Genomic DNA, 26,704 nt, shown 5'->3' with positions numbered 1-26,704 from the left:
TGTAGGCCAATATAAGCTATAATATGAAAGTAGAGTTTTCACTTAAGATAAATTGGTTCATTGGTTAATTTGGTTTACCAATTACAGGCCGATTTCTAACCTCCCATTCTTGGCTAAAGTTCTTGAGCGTGTTGTGGCTGTTCAGTTAAATAATCACCTAGCTCTTAACAGTCTCTTTGAACCTTTTCAATCTGGGTTCAGAAGAGGGCATAGTACTGAAACCGCTTTAATTAGGGTCATAAATGATCTTCTTATCACAGCGGATTCAGGTGCATACAGTATTTTGGTCTTGTTAGACCTCAGTGCTGCTTTTGACACTATATGTCACTCTCTTCTGATTGACAGGCTGGAAAATTGGTTGGGTCTTTCTGGAGCTGTCCTCATTTGGTTTCGGTCTTATTTAACTAAACGTGCCCAGTTTGTTGGCTTGGGTAACTATAAATCAGATACCGTGCCTGTTCGACAGGGAGTCCTTCAGGGTTCAGTACTGGGTCCAATATTATTTAATATTTATATGCTTCCACTTGGGCAGATCATTAGGAAACATGGTCTTGGGTATCACTGCTATGCGGATGATACGCAGATTTACATCACCACTAGTCCTGATGTCCATTGCTCATTAATAGCTTTACGTGGTTGTTTAGCAGAGATCAGTAACTGGATGCATAACAACTTCCTGAAGCTGAATGGCTCCAAAACTGAACTGATGCAGATTGGTACAGTGGCAGCCACACGTAAGGCCGAGCAGATCAGTTTGATTGTTGATTCCTGCATGGTAATCCCCACTTCACAGGTGCGAAATCTTGGTGTCATTTTTGATTCACAATTATCATTTGAAGCACACATAAAACACATCTCTAAAACTGCATTTTTCCACCTGAGAAACATAGCTCGACTTAGACCTTTTCTCTCTTTTGCAGACACAGAAAGGCTTATACATGCCTTCATAACAACTAGGTTAGATTATTGTAATGCCTTGTTCTCTGGCCTTCCAGCTAAATCGTTGAGCAAGCTTCAGTATATACAAAATTCTGCCGCTCGTGTGCTCACTTGTACTTCTCCTCGTGAACACATTACACCGGTTCTTTCACAATTACACTGGCTTCCCGTAAATGCGAGAATTGATTTTAACATTCTTACTTTAACATACAAGGCACTTCATGGGACTGCACCTGAGTATCTTTGTGAACTCATCAGCCCTTATATTCCATCACGCTCTCTTCGCTCTACTAACTCTCTTTCACTTAACCAGCCATCATGCAAGCTAAAGACCATGGGGGAAAGAGCCTTTTCATATAAAGCCCCTAAGCTATGGAATGTACTTCCTCTGCACGTCAGAAATGCACCAACGTTGGATGATTTTAAAAAGTTGATTAAGTCACATTTATTCAAGACTGTCTTTCTATAATGAATTGTTGTATTGCTTTTGGTGTTTTGTTTTACTTTATTTATTACTTTATTACTGTAGCGCTTTGGGTCTAAGAAAAGCGCATTACAAATAAAATGTATTATTATTATTATTATTACTTACTATACAGTAAATAAAAACAATTATTTAAATATATAATATAATAAAATATTTATTGTGTTGTCTTTTTTTTTAATATGTATCATTTTTGCTATGTACTATTAAATAAATAAAATAAAAACCACAGTTATTTCTAAAGTCCGTGTATGTTCTTTAATATTTGAACAGAGGTTCAGACCAATATAAAAATTTACTTTAATTAAATGAAGCAGTCATTTCACTTTTTTCAGTGTGTTTGTTGACTTTGAATTATCTTCATTTGTAGCCTTTTCTCTGCAAATTCCAGTAGTTTTTATTTTACTATATAAATATAATGCTGATGAATGAGAATGGGCATATAATGCAGTTCATTTGATACATTTTTTAATCAGTAGATTTTATAATTAGATTTATTAAAATGCACTAAAACTACCAGAATTAACTTGCATATTTAAATAATTCAAAGTATGTTAATTCCAAATTTGCTTTTGAGGATTAGGTTTAGGGTTAGTAATGTAATTTAGCTGTAACCACTGGTACAGTACTTTGCAAGGCTAAAACCACTTTTTGGATAGACTTGTTCTGGTGTTTATCAAGACTCCTTAGACTGGCTTTGACTCTACGTACATGTCTAAACACTGTTGTGTCTGTGCAGGTGTTGCAGATGTACCTGCCGTTCTGTGGCATCGCCATCTCAAATGCCCAGCTCTTCGCTGCCTCCAGGAAAGAGTACGACAGAAGCAGGGTAAGAAGACACTTACTTCAGCAATTCATTAAAACCCTATTTTATCTCTGCACCCCTCCTACTGTAACAAGACTGCGCTGTGTGTGTGTGTGTGTGTGTGTGTGTGTGTGTGTGTGTGTGTGTGTGTGTGTGCGTGTTTATTACATAGTACATGTGTATCTGTCTATTGATCTTTTGCTTCCTACACACTCTGTTCCTGCATCGAGTGGTTTTGAATCAAGAAGAAATGTGTGTGTGTGTGTGACTGGGGAAGCATAAATCTGAGTTGTGGCGTCTTTACAGCATCATCAACACATTTTAAATATCGATCAAGAACATAATGCCAAGAATGAAGTAAAGAGAGAGAGAATGAAAGAGATAAAAGCAGAAAGTGAGGAACCTCAAGAGATCATTCAGTGTATGCACTGATTGCTGCGAGTGATTTTAATGATACTTGCTTTAGTGAACTTGAAGAGCCACTGTTGGCATCAAGCCATTAACATAATTCATTGTAGAGGGAGTTTACTAAGAATTAATGGTGCCTGCTGATAGAGTTGGTAATTTGCACATATTTGATGTTTTAGCAGCCAGTTCACTAAAGGAATTATGCTAATCAGACAATACAGCGCAAAGACATTCTGGAAATTAAGGCTGAAATCATCTTACACACTGCAGCTCTGAGTACTAGCTTTTGTAGTTTGCTTTAGATTACTACAATCTGGCATAGTTTGCTGAGACCCTTGTACACTTTCAGTATACTTTCAAAAAGAGCAATTATTATGGAAAGAATATATTTATTGTATATAATATAAATAATATACCTAAAATACTTAGGTTATTGAATGTAAAGTTTTCAGACACTTAATCGCAGTTTAATTCCAGTTTAATTAAAAGGTAACACTTAACAATAAGGTTGTTGGTAACTATATTTAATGCATTAACTAACATTAACAGAATTTATTAATCTTTGAATTAATACATTTATTAATGAAATGTCTCCAACATACTTTTACCTTGTCAAAAACAGCTCCGTTCGCAGCAAGCTGTTTTAGTGTTACAGTATATATAATACACTAATATAACACTAATACAATTTTAACATTCAGATGTGATATAAAGACATGTGCTTTAGTATGTTGGTAAACACATCAAAAAAGCATGCCAAAAGAATATTAATAGATAATGTTTTTTTAACTAAATAAAAGTTTATTTTTTAATAAACTGTAAGATTTTATGTGCACTCCAATTGCACATTTAGTGCATTTAAGCACACAGCATCTTTAAGGGTTTGCCCATTTATACTGCTCTTTTCCATAATTTGCTCATCATTTAATTCATTACTGCTGCTACAATCAATAGAAAAATAGGCCCAAATCCCTTTTAAACTAAATTTTGCTGCAAGCCTTGAAGTGCTTTTAAGTCCTTTATGAAGTTTGAAACCTGCCTCCATTAATTACAACTGCATGAGGGAGGGGGGGTGCGTATAAGAAAGAAAAAAAAATGGGTTTGAAATGAAAGTAGGGTGAGATTTTATGAATTGTCCAATTGAACATGCAGTTCATTAGAAAATAAACTTCTAATTCCTGCTTTAGGGCCCTTGCAGAAACACAGATATAGATGCAATGCGTATTTTTGAATGCAATACATGAATGCATTAACGCATTAATTGCATTAGTTGCATTCATATACTTTTAATAAGTGTGTTTCCGGCCTTTGTCTGTTTGTGTCTGTGTGTAGGCTCTTCTTGAGGTTGTGAACGATTTGTTCGAGGAGCAGACCGATTTGGAGAAGATTGTGAGGAAGATCATGCATCGAGCTCAGACGCTGCTGAAGTGTGAACGCTGCTCCGTCCAGCTGCTGGAGGACATCGAATCTCCGGTGCGCTCTGATCCTCTCCCTCCCCGTCCCCTGCCTGACACATCGTTCTAATCCTGCTCGCTTTAATGTCTCCCGCAGGTGGTGAAGTTCACCAAGTCCTTTGAGCTTCTGTCACCCAAGTGCAGCGCCGACATGGAGAACAGGTGCGACTAACGGCAGGTTAAACACACACACACTTGTGAAAAAAGTCTAGGCGTTAACACACTCTCTCACACAAACATACCTTTACTTTATATAACCTCTTATATAACCTCAGAGAGGAGTTGAGACCCGGCAGTGTTGCTAGTGCTAATGAGGCCATTTCAGAGTGGCAGTGTTTGCTGTTAACTGCAGCAGGAGGAGTGTGCTGATGTTCTGCCCCCACAGTGACAACTGTTTCTCTGCCACGACCTCTAATACACACACACAGCTTGAGAGAGAGAGATGTCAGTCTCAGTGCCAGCAGGAGTGTTTGCTTGTGGCGTGTGTGTCTGTGTGTGTTTGTGATTCTTTGTGTTTAAGCATTTTTAAAAGGTGTCACATCCACAGCACTAGGTGCATCTCCATATTACACAACCTACAGATATTTATAAAGCAGTAATTAGCTCATTAGAGGTTACAGTGTATTTTAATGTTCTGTGTAAGATGGCAATTTGTTTCTGGATTTTGTGAACTACTGTGTGTTGAATTTTATAGTAGTGTTTTGGAGTTGTAGTCGGTAACTCGTGTATAGTTGGTTGAAGAAGACTATTTGTATATAGTATAATTGTGTTGCAATCTGTGTTTACAGTGGATTTCCAGTGTAGGTGGAATGTCACCCTTGTGAAAATTAAGTGCAATTAATAGTATTGAATGTGCATTTGTTTTGTACTTTAAATCTTAAAAGTATACATAATGTTATTTTAATAAATTAAAATGCCACTCACTGTTAGTCTACTTAAAGGTAGAACTCTTTCCTGACATAACATTTAATGTTTTGAACACTTAAGTAACACGTTTAAAAAGTGCATTTTCTAAAAATGTCAAAATAAAAGTTTTACTTTTGAAATCATTGTATTTCAAACTGTTGTTTTATTGATCTTTTATCATTTTTCTAAGAAGTGCACTTATTTTCATGATTTAATTAACATACTAATGCTCATGTAAAGTCTACAAGTGTATTTTTATATTACATTTAAAAGTATTATATACTTTAAATGTACTAAATTGCAACTTTATCTTTACAAATGTGTAATTAAAATATATATAAGAGAATCAATGTAAATAACACTGAGGTAAATGTTTGTCAGCACATTTGGTATAATCATATATATTTTATTTTAAATACAAGTAATTATGAATTATACAGACATACTTAAAGGGATAGTTCACCCAAAAATGAAAATTATGTAATTAATAACTCACCCTCATGTTGTTTCAAACCTGTAAGACCTCCATTTATCTTCAGAACACAGTTTAAGATATTTTAGATTTAGTCCGAGAGCTCTCAGTCCCTCCATTGAAGCTGTGTGTACGGTCTACTGTCCATGTCCAGAAAGGTAAGAAAAACATCATCAAAGTAGTCCATGTGACATCAGAGGGTCAGTTAGAATTTGTTGAAGCATCGAAAATACATTTTGGTCCAAAAATAGCAAAAACTATGACTTTATTAATCATTGTCTTCTCTTCCGTGTCTGTTGTAAGAGAGTTCAAAACAAAGCAGTTTGTGATATCTGGTTCATGAACGAATCATTCGATGTAACCGGATCTTTTTGAACCAGTTCACCAAATCGAACTGAATCGTTTTAAATGGTTCGTGTCTCCAATACGCATTAATCCACAAATGACTTAAGCTGTTAACTTTTTTAATGTGGCTGACACTCCCTCTGAGTTCAAACAAACCAATATCCCGGAGTAATTCATTTACCCAAACAGTACACTGACTGAACTGCTGTGAAGAGAGAACTGAAGATAAACACCGAGCCGAGCCAGATAATGACTCGTTCTCGAGTCAAAAACTGTTTCTGTCAGACGCGTCTGATTTGTGAATCGAGGAGCTGATGATACTGCGCATGTGTGATTCAGCGTGGAGCAGACCGACACACAGAGCGTCTGAACCGAACTGATTCTTTTGGTGATTGATTCTGAACCGATTCTGTGCTAATGTTATGAGCGCGGGTAAACCGAAGCCTTGAATCATGGGCAATCATCGCAAATGACGCCATTACGTCGAGCGCAAAAGAACCGGTGAACCGTTTTCTTCAACCGGTTTATTGAATCGAACTGTCAGAAAGAACTACTGGTGATCCGAAAACTGATGCAACCGGTTCTTGACTCGAGAACGAGTCAATCATTCGTTCATTATCTGGCTCGGCTCGGTGTTTATCTTCAGTTCTCTCTTCACAGCAGTTCAGTCAGTGTACTGTTTGAGTAAATGAATTACTCCGGGATATTGGTTTGTTTGAACTCAGAGGGAGTGTCAGCCACATTAAAAAAGTTAACATCTTAAGTCATTTGTGGAGTAATGCGTATTAGAGACGCGAACCGTTTAAAATGATTCAGTTCGATTTGGTGAACTAGTTCAAGAAAATCTGGTTACATCGAATGATTCGTTCGCGAACCGGATATCACAAACTGCTTTGTTTTGAACTCTCTCTCACAACAGACACGGAAGAGAAGACAATGCTGGATAAAGTCGTAGTTTTTGCTATTTTTGGACCAAAATGTATTTTCGATGCTTCAACAAATTCTAACTGACACTCTGATGTCACATGGACTACTTGATGATGTTTTTCTTACCTTTCTGGACATGGACAGTATACCGTACACACAGCTTAAATGGAGGGACTGAGAGCTCTCGGACTAAATTTAAAATATCTTAAACTGTGTCCCGAAGATAAACGGAGGTCTTACGGGTTTGGAACGACATGAGGGTGAGTTATTAATGACATAATTTAGATTTTTGGGTGAACTATCCCTTTAAGGTCCTACTTAAGTGGTTCAAAATCTTTTTTTACTGTATAATTGTATTTAATATAAACTATAATACATTTTCATTTAAATGTAATTGCCATGCAAATATATATCTGGAAACGTTAAATGAATCCTTCCTCACCTTCAAGTTGTTCCAAACCTGTATGAGTTTCTTTCTTATATTGAAGAATATAAAAGATTTTGAAGAAAGTGGATAACCACGCTGTTGCTGGTAGCCATTGATGTCTATAGTATGTGAAAAAAATAGTATTGATATCAGTGGCTACTAGCAAGTGTTTAGTCACTAATATTCCCTTAAAATAGCTTTTTTAGTGTGTGTTCAGCAGAATGTTTAATCAACATGGTTTCATACAGCATGAGGGTGAGTACTGAGGGTGTTTCGGAAAATGGCGACATTCAAAAAAATCAGGAATGTGGTTGTCAGCCACTGGTCTAAGTTTGCTTTTTAACTAGAGATGTATCTGTGATGTTTGTGCTTGTGGTGCATTATGAGTTAGTTTGTTTACAGTGTTAGTTGGTCCATAAAGTATAAGCTGCAAATCCTCTGCATACCCAAGCCATTTGAGAGAATGAGTTTAGGCAATGACTAATTAATATTAACATTACTATATATTCTCTTTTAATTTGAGGTGTAGCATGAGGCTCAAATAATAAAATGTTGGGAATAAGTATGAGACACAACTCTAATATGTGTAAATGTGTTCAGTTCAGTGCTTTGTAGAATTTCAAAAAATGCTAATACACTCGTGTACAGTGTGTTGGTGTTGTAGTTTATGCATACAGTGTTTTGAGGGGTTGTGATTTAAGGTCAGTGCTGTAGGGTCACGTGTGCAGTAGCTCAGGATTATGATGTTGTAGTTTGTGTGTGTGGAGTATATAGCAGCAATGCTGTAGGGTGTGCAGTAGGTCAGGGTTATTGTGTGATATCTGTTATCTGCAGCCCACACTCAGCCCTCCAATAAGTCCAGTATTCAGCACTAGTGGAGTCTCAAAGCCCTGAGCTCAGCTCTTAAAACAGCACACACCACAACAGATCTGCAAGCACACAGCCATTGAGGAACCCAGGATTAAGAGCAAACATGTTCCTTTGTGCAAGATAGGTCTGTTGTTCATGACTGTTTTGTGTAGCCAGTGACGATGAAGCACACAGGTTTAGAGATCTCAGTTGCCATATGGGAGCTTTCACACTACAATGTGTGTTCAGTCACACATATCATCTCATTCTCTGCACCTGTCTAATGTTCCAGCAGAGGTCTGTCTGGGGAGATCACACACCATCACCATCTGAACGCATGCATCGCTCAGCCCACCCTCACCATCTGAGCAACAAAACATTACATGCAGTCACTTTACTAAAGTGCTCTGAGATATTAAAACCACAAATTATTTTCAAAATCAGCTCTCTACTGTGAGTAAATCACATGCACATGACAAATTGTTTTGTGCTAGATGACATAATAATGTCTGTTGTTAGCCATTGGCTGATAAATTGCCAGTGTTAAGTTAAAAGCTTTTTTTCTTCTCAAAATAACTTGTTTTATTTGAAATTATTAAGCTTGGAAGAACATTTTATATAAAGCTATGGAATCATGTACAGATATGATGTTTACAGACTTGTATTTACAGGTTCGAGATGTTTTTTTTTTTACTGATGTTGAGGTTATCAGCTTGCATAACCTGCTTTCTGGAACACATCCTTAGTGTTGTATGCATGATGGCACAGTGTTGTCCTCTTTTTTTCTTCGTTAGTGCTGTTTAAAATTCCATGGCTGTCTAACCATTAGAGATATTTGACCTCCTTCATTGCTCTGTAAAGTAGACTATTCTGTGTAAAATTAAAATGGGTCAGATATGATTTGTGGTCTGCGCCAACATGCATATATGATTTGCTCTGTGCTGTCCCGTCTCTGGAGCACTCGTATGTAAACCGTGCTGCTTCACCTGAACCAAAATCAGCTTTCACAGGCAAGCATTCACACCCTTGTGTAAAAGAAGTGTGCTAGAGAAAGCACAGGTTAATTCGCACACTTTAACAGTGTTTATAGTTCCTAACAGGCTGTGTGACTAATGAACATCGGTATGAAGTTTTCCTATTGGTCACATTCTCGTTCCATAGGTTATAGTATGTTTTCATTTCATTACAATTAACAAAGTGGGGCCTATCATACACCCAGTGCAAGGCGCTGCGCAAGGGTTTTTGCTAGTTTCAGCCAGACACAGCTGTCATTTTCCTGTCCAGTATTTTGCCTAATCTTACTTCAAAGTTTGATGACAGAAATTAAGTATTTAAGAAAAATAACCATTTTAATTTTAGAGTACAACTGAAAAATTTCACTACTAATATTTTAATTTTAGTTTACAGACGTTAAAATATGTAGTGTCCATAAAAACGTGAAACAGGTTCACTCCAGTGAACTGTATTCTGCGCTGCTGTGTTTTGTTGCAGAAAATGCATTCACGATCATTCCGTGTGTGTTGGCGAGAACATTGCACAATCCAACACTTTTTTAGAAAAGCATAAGAAGCAAAGCAGAACTATCTAAAACAGTTTGGAGATTAAAATAATTGTGAAATAGGTAAAAAAGAAATGTGTCTCGTTTTACATAATAAAAAAAAAACTGGATGACATTTAGTTCAAGCAAAAATTTAGTTTTGCAATGGTTTAATAAATGTTCAGCAATATCTTCAAAAGATTTCTGAACTTTGGCAAATTTTTCTCTAAACAGAGATGATACGTCAAGGAAATATTGCGAAATTGTGTACATTTTGTTATGTGGAAATGTTGAAATCTTATAGTGTTACAATTAACCCTGCGTTTGTGCCCTGCTCACCCTGTACATGTGAAATGCTTTTTACAAACCGTTTCCCGAACGAAAAAAGTGCAGAGTTCAAACGGACAATAGAAATGAACAAACATGACCTACCTGAAACCGTTTTCATAACAATTAGAATTTTCTGGTGTATGCAATCTCATGTAGAATATAGTGTATTGACGTGAGCAAGTTTTTTCTGTTTAATAATGTGGACCGATTTAACCTTTTAATGACATTGCTCTGAGAACTGCACTGTTATTACAACTTGTGCACGCCCATGCTTCAAAACACACTACGCACGCCTTAATTGCAATTCTAAAATCACGCTAAGGATATTGCAGTTTGTAATTAATGTTGGTAGGCTATGTCGTTGTGACAAAATAAACCCAAAACAGTGCGACAGCCCCTCACAGATGACTGCCGTGCACAAACAAAAACGTCTTTAGGTTACGTATGTAACCCTAGTTCCTCGAGGGAATGAGACGCTGCATCAAATGCGCTTTGGGGAGCGCGCTTAACGTGAGCAACTCTGAATATCGTGTGTAATCAGTCCAATGGAAGAGCGTGACGTCACAGGCGGGGTGACGTATGCGACCAGGAAGCTATAAAAGCACGTGCCGTGCAGCTGGCGTCAGCTTCGAGTACCAGCAAGCGCCGGCAGGGGTGCCGGGGGTATGGCTCCGAGACGCAGCGTCTCGTTCCTTCGAGGAACTAGGGTTACATACGTAACTTAGAGACATTCCTCTTCAGGAACTCGAGCTGCGTCAAATGCGCTTTGGGGAACGAGTACCAACGCCACCAGACTACCAAACCCCTGCCTAGTGTGTATCTGAAGAGCACAGCTTAGGACAAGACAACAGAAGCGCCTGGAGTAACTGGCATATCTAGGCCATAGAATTTAACAAACGTAGAGGGCGTGGACTACCCCGCAGCATTGCAGATGTCCAGCATGGATACACCTGCTAGGAAGGCCTTGGAGGCCGCCATACCCCGAGTAGAGTGAGCCTTGGCTCCCGACAGCGGGGGACGACCAGAGGACTCATAGGTGGCGTTGATAGCCTCGACTATCCAGTGACTAATAGTCTGCTTAGAAGCAGGAGAACCCCTCTTGGGGGGACCGTAGCATACAAGCAATTGGTCAGTTTTTCTCCACAGGGCAGCTCTGTGGACGTATGCGTCCAGCACTCGAACTGGACACATACAATTTAGCTTCGCTTGGTCGGGCTCCCGGAAGGGAGGAGGACAGAAGGCCTGCAGCACTACGGGTCGTGGTGTAACAGAGGGAACCTTGGGAACATATCGCACTCGAGGGTATATGAATGCTTTGGTCATGCCAGGTGCAAACTCAAGATAAGTGGGGGCCACAGAGAGGGCCTGAAGATCTCCTACTCTCCGCAGAGAGGTGATAGCCAACAGAAAGGAGTTCTTAAGTGTAAGATGTCTGTCTGAAATATATTGAATGGGTTCAAACGGGGGTTTGCACATTGCCTCTAACACCTCAACCAAGTCCCACAGGGGAATACGGGACCGTACTGGAGGTCTCAGCCTCAGCGCACCGCGGAGGAAACGTGTAACTAGGGGGTGTCTTCCCAGAGACTGGCCATCGAGAAGGGCATGGTAGGCCGCAATGGCCGCCACGTAAACCTTCAGCGTGGAGTGGGTCAACCCTGCAGAGAGCCTAGCCTGTAGAAACTCCAGAACTGTACCAACTGGGCAGTTTGCTGGGTCTAGCTGGTGGTCTCTGCACCATGAGGTGAAGAGTTTCCACCTCAGGATGTACAGTTTCCTCGTTGAGGGAGCTCTGGATTAGAGGATGGTCTCGACAACCTCAGTTGAGAGACCAGCTGCTAACAGTTGTGCCCCCTCAGGGGCCACACCCACAGCTTCCACAACTCTGGGCGAGGGTGAATTATCATACCCTGCGCCTGTGAGAGTAGGTCTGTCCTGATCTGTATCTCCCATGGAGAGCCGTCGAGGAGCGAGACCAGGTCTGCGAACCACACTCGGCCCGGCCAGAACGGGGCTACTAATAACAGACGGACCCCGTCCCGGCGTACTCTCGCCAGAACTCCCAGGAGCAGAGCAATAGGGGGAAAGGCGTACAGACGAAGCCTCGGCCAGGTCTGTACCATAGCGTCCAGTCCCAGCGGAGCTGGATGAACTAGAGAGAACCAAAGGGGACATTGTGATGTCTCTTGAGTCGCAAAAAGGTCTACTTGAGCCCTGCCAAATACTCTCCATATCTGCTTCACCACCTCTGGGTGAAGCCTCCATTCCCCGGGCCTCGGCCCCTGCCTCGACAGTATGTCTGCTCCCATATTTAGTTTCCCAGGAATATATACTGCTCTTAATGAGAGGAGTTTGCTCTGGGACCACACCAGGATCTGGTGCGCCAGCTTCTACAAAGGGCGCGAACGCAGACCTCCCTGGTGGTTGATGTAAGAGACCACCGATGTGTTGTTGGTGCGCACCAACACATGGTGACCCCTTAGGTCTGGGAGGAAGTGCTTCAGTGCACGATAAACTGCTAGCATTTCTAGACAATTGATATGCCATGTTAGATGGCGACCGCTCCACAGACCACGGGCAGGGTGGCCACTCATGACTGCACCCCAGCCGGTGAGAGATGCGTCCGTCGCTAGTACTACACGGCGACAAGGAGCTCCCAGCACCGGGCCCTGATTCAAGAACCAAGGTTTCTTCCACATGTCCAAGGCACGGAGGCAGCGCCGCGTGACCTTGATAGTGTGAAGTAGATTGCTTGGTCTTGAGCCACCACTGTAGGGGTCTCATGTACAGCAGGCCAAGAGGTATTACGTTGGACGCAGCTGCCATCAGACCCAAGAATCTCTGAAATTGTTTGACAGTAAGTGACTGGCCTTCTCTGACTCTCTCGACTGAGATGAGGATCGACGCGATACAAGCAGGGGACAATCGTGCCTGCATCGCGGTCAAATCCCATACTACGCCTAGATAGGTGGTTCTCTGAACCGGAGAAAGTAAACTCTTCTTGGCGTTCAGTCTCAAACCCAGCTCCCCCATATGTGCGAGAACGACATCTCGATGCCGAGCCGCAACCTGCTCTGACTGAGCTAAAATCAACCAATCGTCGATATAGTTGAGAATGCGGATGCCCTGCATGTGCAGGGGGACCAGAGCCGTGTCTACACATTTTGTGAACATGCGGGGTGAGAGTGCAAGGCCGAAGGGAAGTAATCTATATTGGTAAGCTTCGCCCCTGAAAGCGAACCTCAGAAACTTACTTCCTGTGTTGTGGAAGGATGGATATGTGGAAGTATGCATCTTTGAGATCTATTGTGACAAACCAGTCCTCGGACCTGATCTGAGCTACAATATGCTTGATTGTGAGCATTCTGAACTTCAATCTCATAACTGAACGATTTAAGACCCTCAAGTCTATAATCGGACGCAACCCCCCATCCTTCTTTGGAACTATGAAATACCGGCTGTAAAATCCGGACTCCCTGTCTTGAGGAGGGACCACCTCGATGGCCTCCTTCTCTAATAGGGTTTTAACTTCCTGTTCCTTAACCAGACCCTGCCTGGGTCCGACTATCGTCGGGATGACCCGGTTGAACATTGGCGGCGCAGAGCCGAAATGAATACGGTAGCCTTTTTCTACTATGTGCAGGACCCATTGAGATACATTTGGCAGTAGTTTCCACGCTGCTAAATAATCTACTAAGGGAATCAGTCTCTTGAGACTGACTTCTGGTGTAAGAGGCCCCCGCAGGGGCGGCGAGTGTCTCAGCCCCGCTACGCGCACAGGCGGAAGATACTGAGACCGATGCTCGCTGGGGACCGCTGCGCCCTGGAACACTGGCAGGGTTGGCAGACCGGCCCCCAGAGGGCGCTGAGGTGAGACGGGCACCGTGTACTGCGGTGTGTACCGCTCTACCCCAGCAGAGGCTGCCCTCTGAAACCCTGGGCTTCTGGCGTCAGGGTTTCTTGGCCGAGGACTTCTTAGCTTCTATGACTGCCCTGAGATCTTGTTTGGGCCTAGAAGACCTCGGCCCGAGAGCAAAAACGCTCTGTTTTTGTGCCTCGCGGTATGAGGAGCTAGGGTGCGGCTGGGGGGGATGAGGGAGGAACCTATGGAACGCCGCCGCTTGTTTGCGCCGCCTGAAACCTGTCGACAACAGAATTGACTGCGTCGCCGAACAGGCCAGTCGGCTGAATTGGGGCGTCCATGAGGCAGACCCTGTCCCGCTCTTTCATATCGGACAGGGTCAACCATAAGTGCCTCTCCGCGGCCACCATAGCTGCCATGGACAGCCCAATCGCTCGGGCGGTCTCCTTGGTGGCGCGGAGGGAGAGATCAGCGGTCCTTCTTAGCTCTGAAATATCATGGGACTTGATCTCCTCTCCCTCATCTAGCTCTTTAAGCAGGTCGGCTTGGTACGCCTGTAACACCGCCATGGTGTGCAGACATGCTCCAGCCTGACCTGCAGCCGCATACCCTTTGCCCACCAAAGCCGATGTTGTTGTGAGTGGCTTTGAGGGCAATGCCGGGGCCTTCAGAGAGGATGCCGAAATGAATACGGTAGCCTTTTTCTACTATGTGCAGGACCCATTGAGATACATTTGGCAGTAGTTTCCACGCTGCTAAATAATCTACTAAGAGAATCAGTCTCTTGAGACTGACTTCTGGTGTAAGAGGCCCCCGCAGGGGCGGCGAGCGTCTCAGCCCCGCTACGCGCACAGGCGGAAGATACTGAGACCGATGCTCGCTGGGGACCGCTGCGCCCTGGAACACTGGCAGGGTTGGCAGACCGGCCCCCAGAGGGCGCTGAGGTGAGACGGGCACCGTGTACTGCGGTGTGTACCGCTCTACCCCAGCAGAGGCTGCCCTCTGAAACCCTGGGCTTCTGGCGTCAGGGTTTCTTGGCCGAGGACTTCTTAGCTTCTATGACTGCCCTGAGATCTTGTTTGGGCCTAGAAGACCTCGGCCCGAGAGCAAAAACGCTCTGTTTTTGTGCCTCGCGGTATGAGGAGCTAGGGTGCGGCTGGGGGGGATGAGGGAGGAACCTATGGAACGCCGCCGCTTGTTTGCGCCGCCTGAAACCTGTCGACAACAGAATTGACTGCGTCGCCGAACAGGCCAGTCGGCTGAATTGGGGCGTCCATGAGGCAGACCCTGTCCCGCTCTTTCATATCGGACAGGGTCAACCATAAGTGCCTCTCCGCGGCCACCATAGCTGCCATGGACAGCCAAATCGCTCGGGCGGTCTCCTTGGTGGCGCGGAGGGAGAGATCAGCGGTCCTTCTTAGCTCTGAAATATCATGGGACTTGATCTCCTCTCCCTCATCTAGCTCTTTAAGCAGGTCGGCTTGGTACGCCTGTAACACCGCCATGGTGTGCAGACATGCTCCAGCCTGACCTGCAGCCGCATACCCTTTGCCCACCAAAGCCGATGTTGTTGTGAGTGGCTTTGAGGGCAATGCCGGGGCCTTCAGAGAGGATGCCGCATAGGGGGACAGACAGCTCACGAGCGTCTGCTCCACCCGGGGCATCGCTCTATAGCCGTGTTCTCCCATCCCCACCACGTTGCCGTAGTAGTCAGACGAGGGGATGTAGAGGCGGGCTGAAAATGGGCGTTTCCACGACCTGGCGATCTCATCATGCAGGTCGGGAAAAAATGGAAGACCCCGGCTGGGAGGTGGCTGACTCACGGGCAGGAAGCGTTCATCAAGCTTGCTTCGCTGTGGTTCAGTCGTTTTTTCGGCAGGCCATTCAATGCTTAGTTTGGCCACCGCGTGAGTAACCACCTCCAAGAGCTCCTCATATTGCGGCAAATGGGGTGGCGAATCCCTGTCGACAGACTACACATCGACCTCCTCGGAGGAAGAGAGGCGGAGCGTCGATCCCTCTCCCTGGGTGGAAGGAACCGCAGAGCGTGCTTCCGACTCCAGAGATTGGGCGCCGGATCTGGCGGAAGTGGAAGGAGATAGGGACTGGCCTGTCTCCATTCCCTCCACCAAATCCACTTGCAAACCCCATGAGTGCAGCCGCCGTTCTGCCTCGGCAGAAGCGGGACCAGCACCACGGGGAACACTGGCGAAGGCCCCCTCCTCGAAGAGGGCCCTCCGGGAACGAAGCAGTCGCACCGACATACGCTCACAGTGCGGACAGTCGGCCCCCTCGAGAGCCGACTCAGCGTGCTTCGCTCCCATGCAAACCACGCATAAGCTGTGTGTATCCCCACCCGTTATATATCGCGGGCAGGGAAGAACACACAACCTATAACGTGATTTGGAATCGCCTTCACTATGTTTTGATTTCGCCTTGCTCTTCGGCATGTCTAGGAGTTCTAACTGGACAGACAACAGTAAATAAGACTCATAAGACAAACAAGTGACATTCACACACAGAGCGCTTGCTGAAAGACACGAAGCTGACGCCAGCTGCGCGGCACGTGCTTTTATAGCTTCCTGGTCGCTTACGTCACCCCGCCTGTGATGTCACGCTCTTCCATTGGACTGATTACACACGATGTTCAGAGTCGCTCATGCTAAGTGCGTTCCCCAAAACGCATTTGACACAGCTCGAGTTCCTGAAGAGGAACCAAACACAAAATAAAGCCCAGGCCTGGTCCTCTCTCGTCCTTCACTGTCGTCGCTCGTCTTTTCTATCCTTCCAATCTCCTCTGTGGGACTCGAGACCGGTGAGTGTCGCAGTTGTCGCTCATTTCCAATCACTCCACCGGCCTCGCTCCATTCCCACAGCTCTCGTCCCCGCCCCACTCGTCACATTTGTGCAGCCCTAGACTAAATTGTGTGAGTGTGTGTGTCATTGAAGCGCAAATTTAGCTGCAGCCAAGTGACTTTGTGCAACCCACCTTGTTGCATTCTGTGACCCACAGTTTGAAAACCACTGCTTTAGACCATGCGCTTATATCGTTAAAATAGGGCCCGGTGTCTGAAAACTTTACATTCAGTTCACACTTAAGTATTTTTCTGTTATAGTATTTTCTTTTCTTAATAAGCACTATTTTTAAACGTATGCTATAAAGTCTACTTTTCACTGGTGTATTTACTTCAAAAATTATAGTTTTCTATAGTAGACAACATCACTCAATTATCACTAAAGCAGTGGTTCCCAACCTTTTTTAACTCGCGTCCCACACAACCAAACACATATGTTTGTGCGTCCCACTGCAAAAAAATTAACTGACCCCGCTATTGTTGGGTTAATAACTTAGTAGTCAGGAGACAGATTGTTAACTGTATTTATTGAATGAACTAGGGCTGTGCAATATGAGAAAAAAAAATATTTTTAATAACGATTTTGACACACACATGCTTTACAGTTTTAAATGCATTCAGGATGAATTTGACACATATTTCCAAAAGAAAACCAATTAGAGCTTTATCAAAAAGTTGTAACGTCTCTTGAACAGACATAAGTCAAAATAATCGCTATAGTAAAGGTGTAACAAATTTTATAGACTTATGGCAAAAAATATAAATAAATAAATCCTGTGCCCAGGGACTTTTTTTTCTTTTTTGCCATGCATTGGTCAGAGCTCATTGTAGCAGTGCCTCAGGTGTTGAAATAGATTTGTTATACATTATACAGGTTCACACATACTCTGTTTGCAGTGTGTATACAGTATGTGTGAGCGGTGCAGAAGCAGCAGCGAGAGCATGTTATTGTAATGTGAAAGCACATTAAAATAATGCACGAGCACGAATCTCTCTGCTCGCATGCAGATTTCCTTTGCTCTGTCACAAAACCAGACGTGCTTGTTCAGATACACACTGCTCTCGCCCGGAAAGACTGTGCGCACTTAAAACGTGTCTTCTCTCACTCAAACTGCGTCTTGTGCACTCACAACTCTCTCTATACTCATGTGCTAGATATTAATTATTTTCGCACATGTGCAGTGTGAACGCTCTGATCCGTTAACATGGGCTTGGAAAAAAGGTGCATGTGTGAACCTGGAGTTCCCTTTCAATACTTCACTCGTACTGCGTCGAAGATGCATATGGGAAAAACTCCTTTTTTCTCCTGAACTGAAGCCTTATTCAATCACGCAGTGAAACTGCACGGCCATTGTATCGTGCAGTGTTATTAAAACAAACCAATGGCTTGGCAGTGGTGCTGCACGAACCTATGGCACCGAAGCCCGCCAAAATGGGCGGAGAATCTGGCTATATATTGGCCGCTTCGCCACAGGAATTCAGATTTCTTTTCCTTCAGCGACGACGTCACATCGCTTTGGTGATCTCCGCTGAACTGCTCGCCGTTGACACGCCTCACACTGGAACGCGACTGCTGGTCCCCGCTGCAGATTCATCGCTTCCCTGCGGCCATCCGGTGAGAGAGAGATTTAAAAGAGCAATTTTCTCTAAAAGAGCCTTTCTACGGCGTTGATGCATATGCCGTCTCTTCATTGCAGCTCGTGCAGAGCCCCTCTGCACACTGATGACGGGCACAGCGAGTGTGTCGCGTGCTTGGGGAAACCCCACGCTGACACAGCACTCGCGGGGAATTCATGTTCTCATTGCGAGAACATGAATATCGCCTCTCTGCGCTCGCGAATCGCTTTGTTTTCAGAGAGCGATCTCGCTCCTCGCACCCTCCCGTTTCCTTCCTCCCGCGAGCCGGCGAGGAAAAAAAGGCGGGGCAGAGGATTAAAGCAGCAGGATGAAAACGAGCTCACGCCGGCTCAGCCCCCGCGTGCCTCGTTTTCTCCGCCCAGAGGGGATTCCCCAGTCCTCTTTGTACAGCCAGACCAGTGTCCCTCTGCTGCTGCGAGTGATCTGGTTTTGTTTGGAGGGACTGAGGAGGAACTGCTAGAGGACAGCATGTCTCTAGCTGCTTCAGATGCTGAGGAGCTGTCGGGCTCGCCCGACCCCGCCCCCTCGATGTTATCTGAACCCAGCCGCTCGAAACTCGGGATGGACGCTGAGCTTATCCGCGTTCTCTCCAGGGCAGTGGATGAGCTGGGTCTGGAATGGTCTCCTCCAGAGGAACCAGCCGGTAGCCGTCTGGATGAATGGTTTCTGCCGGGGCGCCAGCAAGCCCCTCGTCAGCGATCTGCCCGCTCTTCACGGAGGTCCACGACGAGCTCACAAAATCGTGGCGCGCCCCCTACTCAGCGCGCTTGCGTACTTCATCTTCATCCACCCTCACCTCAATTGACGGCGCTGAAGAAAGAGGATACGAGCGATTGCCGCCGCTGGACGAATCTGTGGCCATGCATCTCTGCCCGCCAGCAGCTATTGGATGGAAAGCCAAGGCCAACCATCCGTCCAAACCCTGCCGTACGACGTCGGCGCTCGCCGGGCGTGCCTACTCATCGGCAGGGCAAGCAGCCGCGGCGCTCCACTCCATGGCAGTGCTGCAAGTCTTCCAGGCCAAACTTGATGAGTCGCCACCACTGATGAGTCTGGCCCGGATGTCGCCACGCTCAGGGAGCTGAGAAGTGCAACAGACTTAGCACTACGTGCTACCAAGAGCACTGCACAGGCCATTGGGCGCTCGATGGCTAACCTGGTCGTACTGGAGCGCCACTTGTGGCTTAACCTCACGGAGATCAGGGATGCTGACAGAGCCCAGTTTCTGGATGCACCGATCTCCCCCAGCGGTCTCTTTGGTCCGGCAATAGAGGGGTTTGCCGAACGCTTCACAGAGGCGCATAAGTCGTCCCAGGCGATGCGACACTTCCTGCCAAAATGCGCTTCATCTGCTGCTGCCAGTCGCCCCAGACAGGTGCCGACTAGTCAGCCTCCCAAGCAAGTGCCCGCTGCTACCACTGCGGCCCAGCCTGTGAAACCCGAGCCTCGACACCGTTCTCGCTCGGACACCAGACAGTATCAGTTCCCTAAACGCATGGGACCCCGGCCCAAGATAGTGCTGGACCCTGCGCCGCCGCCGTCATCCTGATCTACAGGAAAGAAAGAGGAGGGGGCTAAGTCTCGCCGCGGCCCGACCACCCCCCAAACTGCCCCGTGTGTTTTGCCGTCCATCTCCAGGTGTCGACGAAGTTGTTCTTGCTGCAAACAATGGGCCCTTTTTAGCGCCCAGACAGCAAAGCGCTGTTATAGTGCACAAAATAAAAAACACACTCCTTCACAAAAAGAGCAGTTTTTCCTCACATAACACTCATGAGTGCTATGTCCCCCCACGGCGGACAAACACTCGAGTTAATACATACCCTGTCCATCCGGGCCTCACAATGGCAAGCCATTCCCGGGGTATCAGATTGGGTCATGGGAATAATAAAACACGGCTATTCCCTTCATTTCGCACGACGACCACCACGCTTTCGCGGGGTGGTCACCACTTCGGTGCACAACAAGAACGCTCACGTTCTTCATGCCGAAGTGGAAAATCTGCTGGTGAAGGGAGCTATAGAAATCGTTCCCCCAGCACACCGCGACTCAGGGTTTTACAGCCGTTACTTCCTAGTTCCCAAGAAGGATGGCGGGCTGCGCCCCATCCTCGATTTAAGGCATCTGAACCGTGCCCTCATGTGACGGCGCTTCAGAATGATCATGTTGAAACAAATCCTCTCACAAATACGCTCAGGGGATTGGTTCTTTTCGCTGGATCTGAAAGACGCTTACTTTCACATCCAGATAACCTCCCGTCACAGGCCGAGATTTGCCTTCGAGGGCGTGGCTTACCAATACAAGGTCCTCCCCTTTGGGCTGTCTCTGGTGCCTCGCATGTTTACAAAGTGCATGGATGCAGCTCTCTCCCCTCTCAGGCAGAAGGGAATCCGCATTCTCAATTACCTCGTCAACTGGCTAGTTCTAGCTCAGTCAGAGGGGGAGGCATTGGGTTACAGAACTTTGCTCCTCAGCCATCTGGAGTGCCTGGGCTCAGGGTGAATTTTGCCAAGAGTTCGCTGTCCCCCAGCCAACGGATATCGTTTCTGGGAACAGTGTTAGACTCAGTGACAATGAGGGCAACAATGGTGAAGGAGGGCGTCGCGGCTCTACAGCGAATTGCGGCCTCTTTCAAAATAGGTGCTTCTCAACCCCTAAAGACTTTCCAGAAGTTGCTGGGTCTTATGGCAGCAGCATCGCCGGTGCTGGAGCTCGGGTTGCTATGTATGCGCCCCCTCCAATATTGGCTGAAACCGCGTGTTCCACCTCATGCGTGGTGTCACGGACGCCTGAATATCAAGGTGAGTCAGGACTGCATTTCGGCCCTGACCCCTTGGAGGAACATGCAATGGATGGAACGGGGTGCTCCACTTGGTATGGTTTGCAGAAGAAAAGTGATCTCCACAGACGCGTTCAACAAGGGTTGGGGCGCGCTGTGCGAAGGGAAACCCGCTTTCGGCCAGTGGTCGAAAGAGGAGAGCAGGCTTCACATCAACTGCCTCGAGATGATTGCAGTTCAACAAGCCTGCCAGAGCTTCCTGTCAGACCTAAAGAGCCACCATGTGCTGGTCAGATCAGTTCTGCTTGTAGCCCCACTCTGGGAAAATCAGCACGACCTGTCACAAATGCTGATATCGGCCCCATGGCCCGTTTCCCTGAGACGGGACCTCCTTTCCCAGGCGGACGGAACGATTTGGCATCCACACCCAGAGAGGTGGTCTCTGCACCTTTGGTCGCTCGACGGGAGCCCGCGGGACTCCCTGAGCGTGTGCTAGACACAATTTCACAGTCTAGAGCTCCGTCTACACGACGCCTCTATGCCTCCAAATGGTCTGTGTTCTCCACATGGTGCTCAGACCATGGTGAAAACCCGACCTCCTGTGACGTATCAGTGATACTGTAATTTTTGCAAGAGCTCTTGGAGAAGGGACGATCCCCCTCCACACTCAAGGTCTACGTAGCAACTATAGCTGCGTCACACGCCCTTATAGCAGGCCAGTCGGTGGGCAGAAACGACTTAGTCGTCCGATTTATGAGAGGTGCCAGAAGGCTTCATCCGCCTTGGCCTCCCACTGTCCCTTCATGGGACCTGCCCATGGTACTGAGAGCCCTAAAGGGGGCCCCCTTTGAACCGCTACAATCCATAGGCCTTAAGGCCCTGTCGCTAAAGACCGCTCTGCTGTTGGCACTAGCGTCTGTTAAGCGTGTGGGCGATTTGCAAGCACTCTCGATAAGCCCTAATTGCCTTGAATTTGGGCCTAACGACTCGAAGGTCATCCTGAAACCGAGGCATGGCTATGTGCCAAAGGTGCTCTCCACACCTTTTAGAGAACAAGTGGTCTCTCTCTCTGCATTACAAAACACAGAGGATGATCCAGGGCTGAATCTGCTTTGCCCAGTGAGGGCTCTAAAAGTCTACCTAGAGCGTTCTGCACCAATAAGGCGATCAGAGCAGCTCTTCATATGCTTTGGAAACCGCACCAGAGGGTTACCGGTCTCAAGGCAAAGGCTTTCAAAGTGGATTGTTGATGCAATCCAGCTAGCCTACTCTTCTCTGGGCCTCCAAAGCCCAATTGGAGTAAGAGCCCATTCGACGAGAGCAGTGTCTTCATCCTGGGCATGGTCTAGTGGTGTGACCATCGCAGAAATTTGTGCGGCGGCTGGTTGGAACTCGCCATCCACATTTGCTAGATTTTATAATCTAGACGTCCCGGCGCTTCATGCTAGGGTACTTTCTGTGTAAGGTCACCTTTTTGTTCCTCAATTGCATGCATCCTGTGGCGAAGCGGCCAATATATAGCCAGATTCTCCGCCCATTTTGGCGGGCTTTGGCAGGCTTCGCTGCCATAGGTTCGTGCAGCACCACTGCCAAGCCATTTGTTTGTTTTAATAACACTGCACGATCCAATGGCCGTGCAGTTTCACTGCGTGATTGAATAAGGTTTCAGTTCAGGAGAAAAAAGGAGTTTTTCCCGTATGCGTCTTCGACGCAGTACTCGTTCCCGTATTTCAGGGAACCGAGGTTACGTTAGTAAACGAGTACGTTACGTATGCATATGCCCAGTCTGTTCTGTTCTCGCGCTAGGCACGTTGCATTCTGAATGGATAGGATAGCATACTGTGGGAGGTCAGGGCCACGGAAATCATGCTATAAAGCGATTTTGAAATTGCGCACGCTCAAATCGTGATTTTATTACAATTTCGATTAATCACACAGCCCTAGAATGGACTGTAAAAATGAACAGAAAATAACTCAGGCTGGCACCGCTCAGCAAACCGGGAAAACCAGATCCAGGCAGAGCTCAGCAGTGGGTAGACAGTCATCGGAGCAAGCAGTCAGGAGGAAACAAAACAGCCATTAATGTTGAGCCTGTTGACAGCCATTTATGCATGTTTGAATTTGTTGTTCTGTAGCATATGCAGCAAAAATATCTAAGATAAATTGGTGGTTTATTCTTAAACCAATCAGCGAGCTCGAATAGTGGAAGCATAGTAACAGTTTAATATTTATTTTTTTATTTATGATATATATGAAATTATATTATGTTATGACTTAGATATTTATACATATAATAACAATATTATTATTTCTTTTAATAGTAATTGGCGGCCCACCTGCAATACCACCGCCCTGAGCGGCCCACAGGTTGAAAACCACTGCACTAAATGATTATACAAACACATAAACTCGTAAAATATTGTTTAGAAACACAAGGTAATCGAATACAGACAAAAAATTGTCACACTGCTTCAAAGCTTTGACATTATACAGCTTCAGTAATATATTGCAGGGGATCTTCTCAAACTTATGTGTGTTATTTAGTGATTTCATCCTCAGTGTTGGGTGCTCTATAGGTACAGGCTGAGCAATTATGTAAGGATGATTTATCTGATCTGATCTGCGCTCTGAAACAGCTCGGGGCCAAACGGAAGAGACGCATCTCTGCTGTCCATTCATACGCACACAGATGCAACTCACAACAACACACATCTCGCGTGCTCAGCTGCAGCCCGCACAACGCATTCACACGCTCCCATTCATCCCTCCGACTCTGACATTTCCTACGACAGCAGCTCGCAGCGCCGTTAATCAAGTGTGATCTTCGGGGTGCGATAGAGAGTATGAGAGAAGATGTTTGATCAGACTCTCTCAGCCCAGAGCACAAGAGCCTGAAATGTACCATGTGCGAGAGATTAAAGAGAGAGAGGCTACATCAGGACTGGTTCTCCAGCTGCACGTGGGCGTTTATGAGAGTCAGAGCGTTAACTTCTCATTGCTTTTGCAGGCTCCATAGAGCCTTATTAAAATGCAGAGGAAAGTTCGTTAGCTGTAAATTACTGGAGAGGGAATGAGAGTGTGAAAAGCAGCATGTGGACCTCAGCATCCATCAGCTCTTTCAGGCTGAAGCGGCTGAGCGCTTTTCACACTTTGTTCGATCGCTTGATTCTGAACTTGCATTTAATTTCACCTGCTTGTCTCCGCAGGTCTCTTTATACATTGTAATTTAGAATTGGATCTGTCGCGTAATTGAAGAGAACACTAATTTGAGTACTAGCAGCAGGGGTTTACATGATAACATTGAAGCCCAAATGAGATCTGCAGACATTTTCACTGATTTTTAGGAGAAATCTGGTTAATTGAATGGATACAAAGCATGTTAAAATGTGTTAAATGGAGCTAAACCCCTTGTGAAAATGTTTTACTTAATTGTATTGAATGTGTGCTTGTAGTGTATTTCATATCATAAAAATATTTTTTTTAACTACTACTTAATTACTTAGAATAGTAATTAATAAAAATGAATGAAAACTTAGAGACACTTTCATTACTATATTCCTTTAGAGGGTTCTCTTTGTAATGATATCACATTTTCAGTTTTACTTCAGAGTTTTAAATGTTTTAATCACCTTTTGTCATTCTTTAAATACACTTGATTTGATGTGTTGACTAACATACAAAAATCAAATGTAAAGTATCGTTGACTTTAATGTGTTATTCTGTATTACATTTTAAGTGTATTTTACTAAATTGAAACTTCATCACATACAAATGCATAATTACACATATATTTGAATAAAAGTACAATAGAAATGACATTAAAACTAAATGACTAAAAATACTAAAGACTAAAAATAAATGTCTGTCGGTACATTTGGCTGTACAATGTAACCATATTTCAAAATTAATAGAAATAATTATGAATTTACATATGAAGATGAACTTAATTCCTAATTAAGTCCTTAGAAGAAAAAAAAACACTCTTAAGTTTAGATAAATGCATTTAACTGTTCAAAGCCATTACCGGTACCTTCAGTTTACAAAGTATGTTTTTGTAAAGTATATTATTTTCACAGTGCTTACTTATTTTAAAAGTATGCTGAAGTGTACTTATTTTCACAAGGGAACGCTATGCTTTCTCAGTAAATCAGACAGTTAGCGATATCGTTTCATGTCCAAAGCACAAATGGTGCAAGACAAGCTGCACACAAGTTTAATACTGTGGGGTTAGATTTTATATGTCATCTCTAAGCCAAAGTATGAGCAATAGTAATAGTAAGGATTGTCTTGGGTTTGTACATAGCAGCACATGTCACTTCCTCTTTGTCTTATTCACAGTTTCAAGGACAGCATGGAAAAATCATCCTATTCTGACTGGCTGATTAATAACAGCATTGCAGAGCTGGTCGCCTCCACTGGGCTTCCTGTGAATATCAGCGATGCCTACCAAGACCCACGCTTCGATGCTGAAGTAAGATCCCTAAACAGCAATAAATAAATGAATACAATTGGATAGATAGATCAATTAGTACAGTACATACAAAGGCAAACATTTCTATAAGTTCATGCATGTGAATTTTGTTGGTAATCTAACTCATGATCTTGCTAAAACCATGAACTGAAGGAAAGAGCACAGAATAAATAAATATATGAATAAATAAAACCAGACAGCTAGCAAATATGAATAAAATTGATTTTTTTGGGGTGTTGCTTTTCACTTACTGCACCTTTAAAGGCTTACACTTTAATGCATTCTAATTGACATCATAACAGTCTTACCCAGAATTTTAACGTAATATAATATATTGTTGCAGTAATATACCATTTAACTTTATAATTGAGGGACTAGTTGAAATTGTATTCTGTGGTAATGGACAGCAGATGCTACAGAAAGAGTTGTATTTAACCCAGAATCTTCCTTTAGAGAGCATGATTAAAGATGAGAGAGACTTCTGCTCTGCTTAAAACCTTGGACCTCTGTCGGCTCTTGTGCATCTTTAAAATGCCAGCAGCACAAGATAATATATAACACTGTGTCTTCAGATGATCTCAAATTTTTGCTCACTTCTCCAAGTCAGATCATTTGGATTTTGATATGATGACAAGTGTTTGTTTGTAATGTCTTCAGGCCGATCAGTTCTCTGGCTTCCATATTAGATCTGTCCTATGTGTCCCTATCTGGAACAGTAACCACCAAATCATAGGTAAGTTATCCAGTTAAGTGCTGTTGTTTCACTACAGATAGTATGTACTGATGTTCGCTGCTCTGCTGTGTCGTATTGTGTTGTGTGCTAGAGTTAAGTGATGTGTTTGAGAGAATGGAAGACAAACATGTTTTTATAGGATAATGTCTGTTTAAATTTATATCTGTATTACATCAGCATGTGTGTGTGTGTGTGAGTGTGCTTCTGTACAAGTGCACTGTGTGTGGGTGGATGTGTGTATGTGTGTGTGGGAGGACTCTTTTAGGGACCGAAAGTCATTATATGCACAAACAGCCAGTAGAAGCAGAAAGTCAAGGATGTCTTCATTCAAAAGATTTCTCTCTCCCCTTCACGCTCTCTTTTTTCTTCACTGCCATAGTTTCAGAACGAGGCTTCTTTTCTTTCAAATCATGTATAAAGCCATTGTAAACATTTCAGCACTATAAGGAGAGTAAAGATTTAATGCAGAGACCTCACAGTCCATAA

At 44.6% G+C, this 26,704-nt stretch overlaps 1 protein-coding gene across 1 annotated transcript in view; it reads left to right on the top strand.

Annotated features, from left to right (window-relative positions):
- LOC132094884 (dual 3',5'-cyclic-AMP and -GMP phosphodiesterase 11A-like) overlaps nucleotides 1-26,704 on the top strand; it is a 103,985-nt gene that overhangs the window by 49,312 nt on the left and 27,969 nt on the right. The window contains exons 3-7 of the mRNA XM_059499533.1: nucleotides 2,163-2,252; nucleotides 3,969-4,109; nucleotides 4,188-4,252; nucleotides 25,353-25,485; nucleotides 26,143-26,218. Of these exons, the coding sequence (XP_059355516.1) occupies nucleotides 2,163-2,252; nucleotides 3,969-4,109; nucleotides 4,188-4,252; nucleotides 25,353-25,485; nucleotides 26,143-26,218 (505 nt within the window). The remainder of the gene's footprint in view (nucleotides 1-2,162; nucleotides 2,253-3,968; nucleotides 4,110-4,187; nucleotides 4,253-25,352; nucleotides 25,486-26,142; nucleotides 26,219-26,704) is intronic.

The sequence above is a fragment of the Carassius carassius genome, chromosome 19 (assembly GCF_963082965.1).
Source record: "Carassius carassius chromosome 19, fCarCar2.1, whole genome shotgun sequence".
NCBI classification, from domain to species: Eukaryota; Metazoa; Chordata; class Actinopteri; order Cypriniformes; family Cyprinidae; genus Carassius; species Carassius carassius.
The sequence above is the reverse complement of the archived record's forward strand: the minus strand, read 5'-3'. Positions and strand labels throughout refer to the sequence as shown.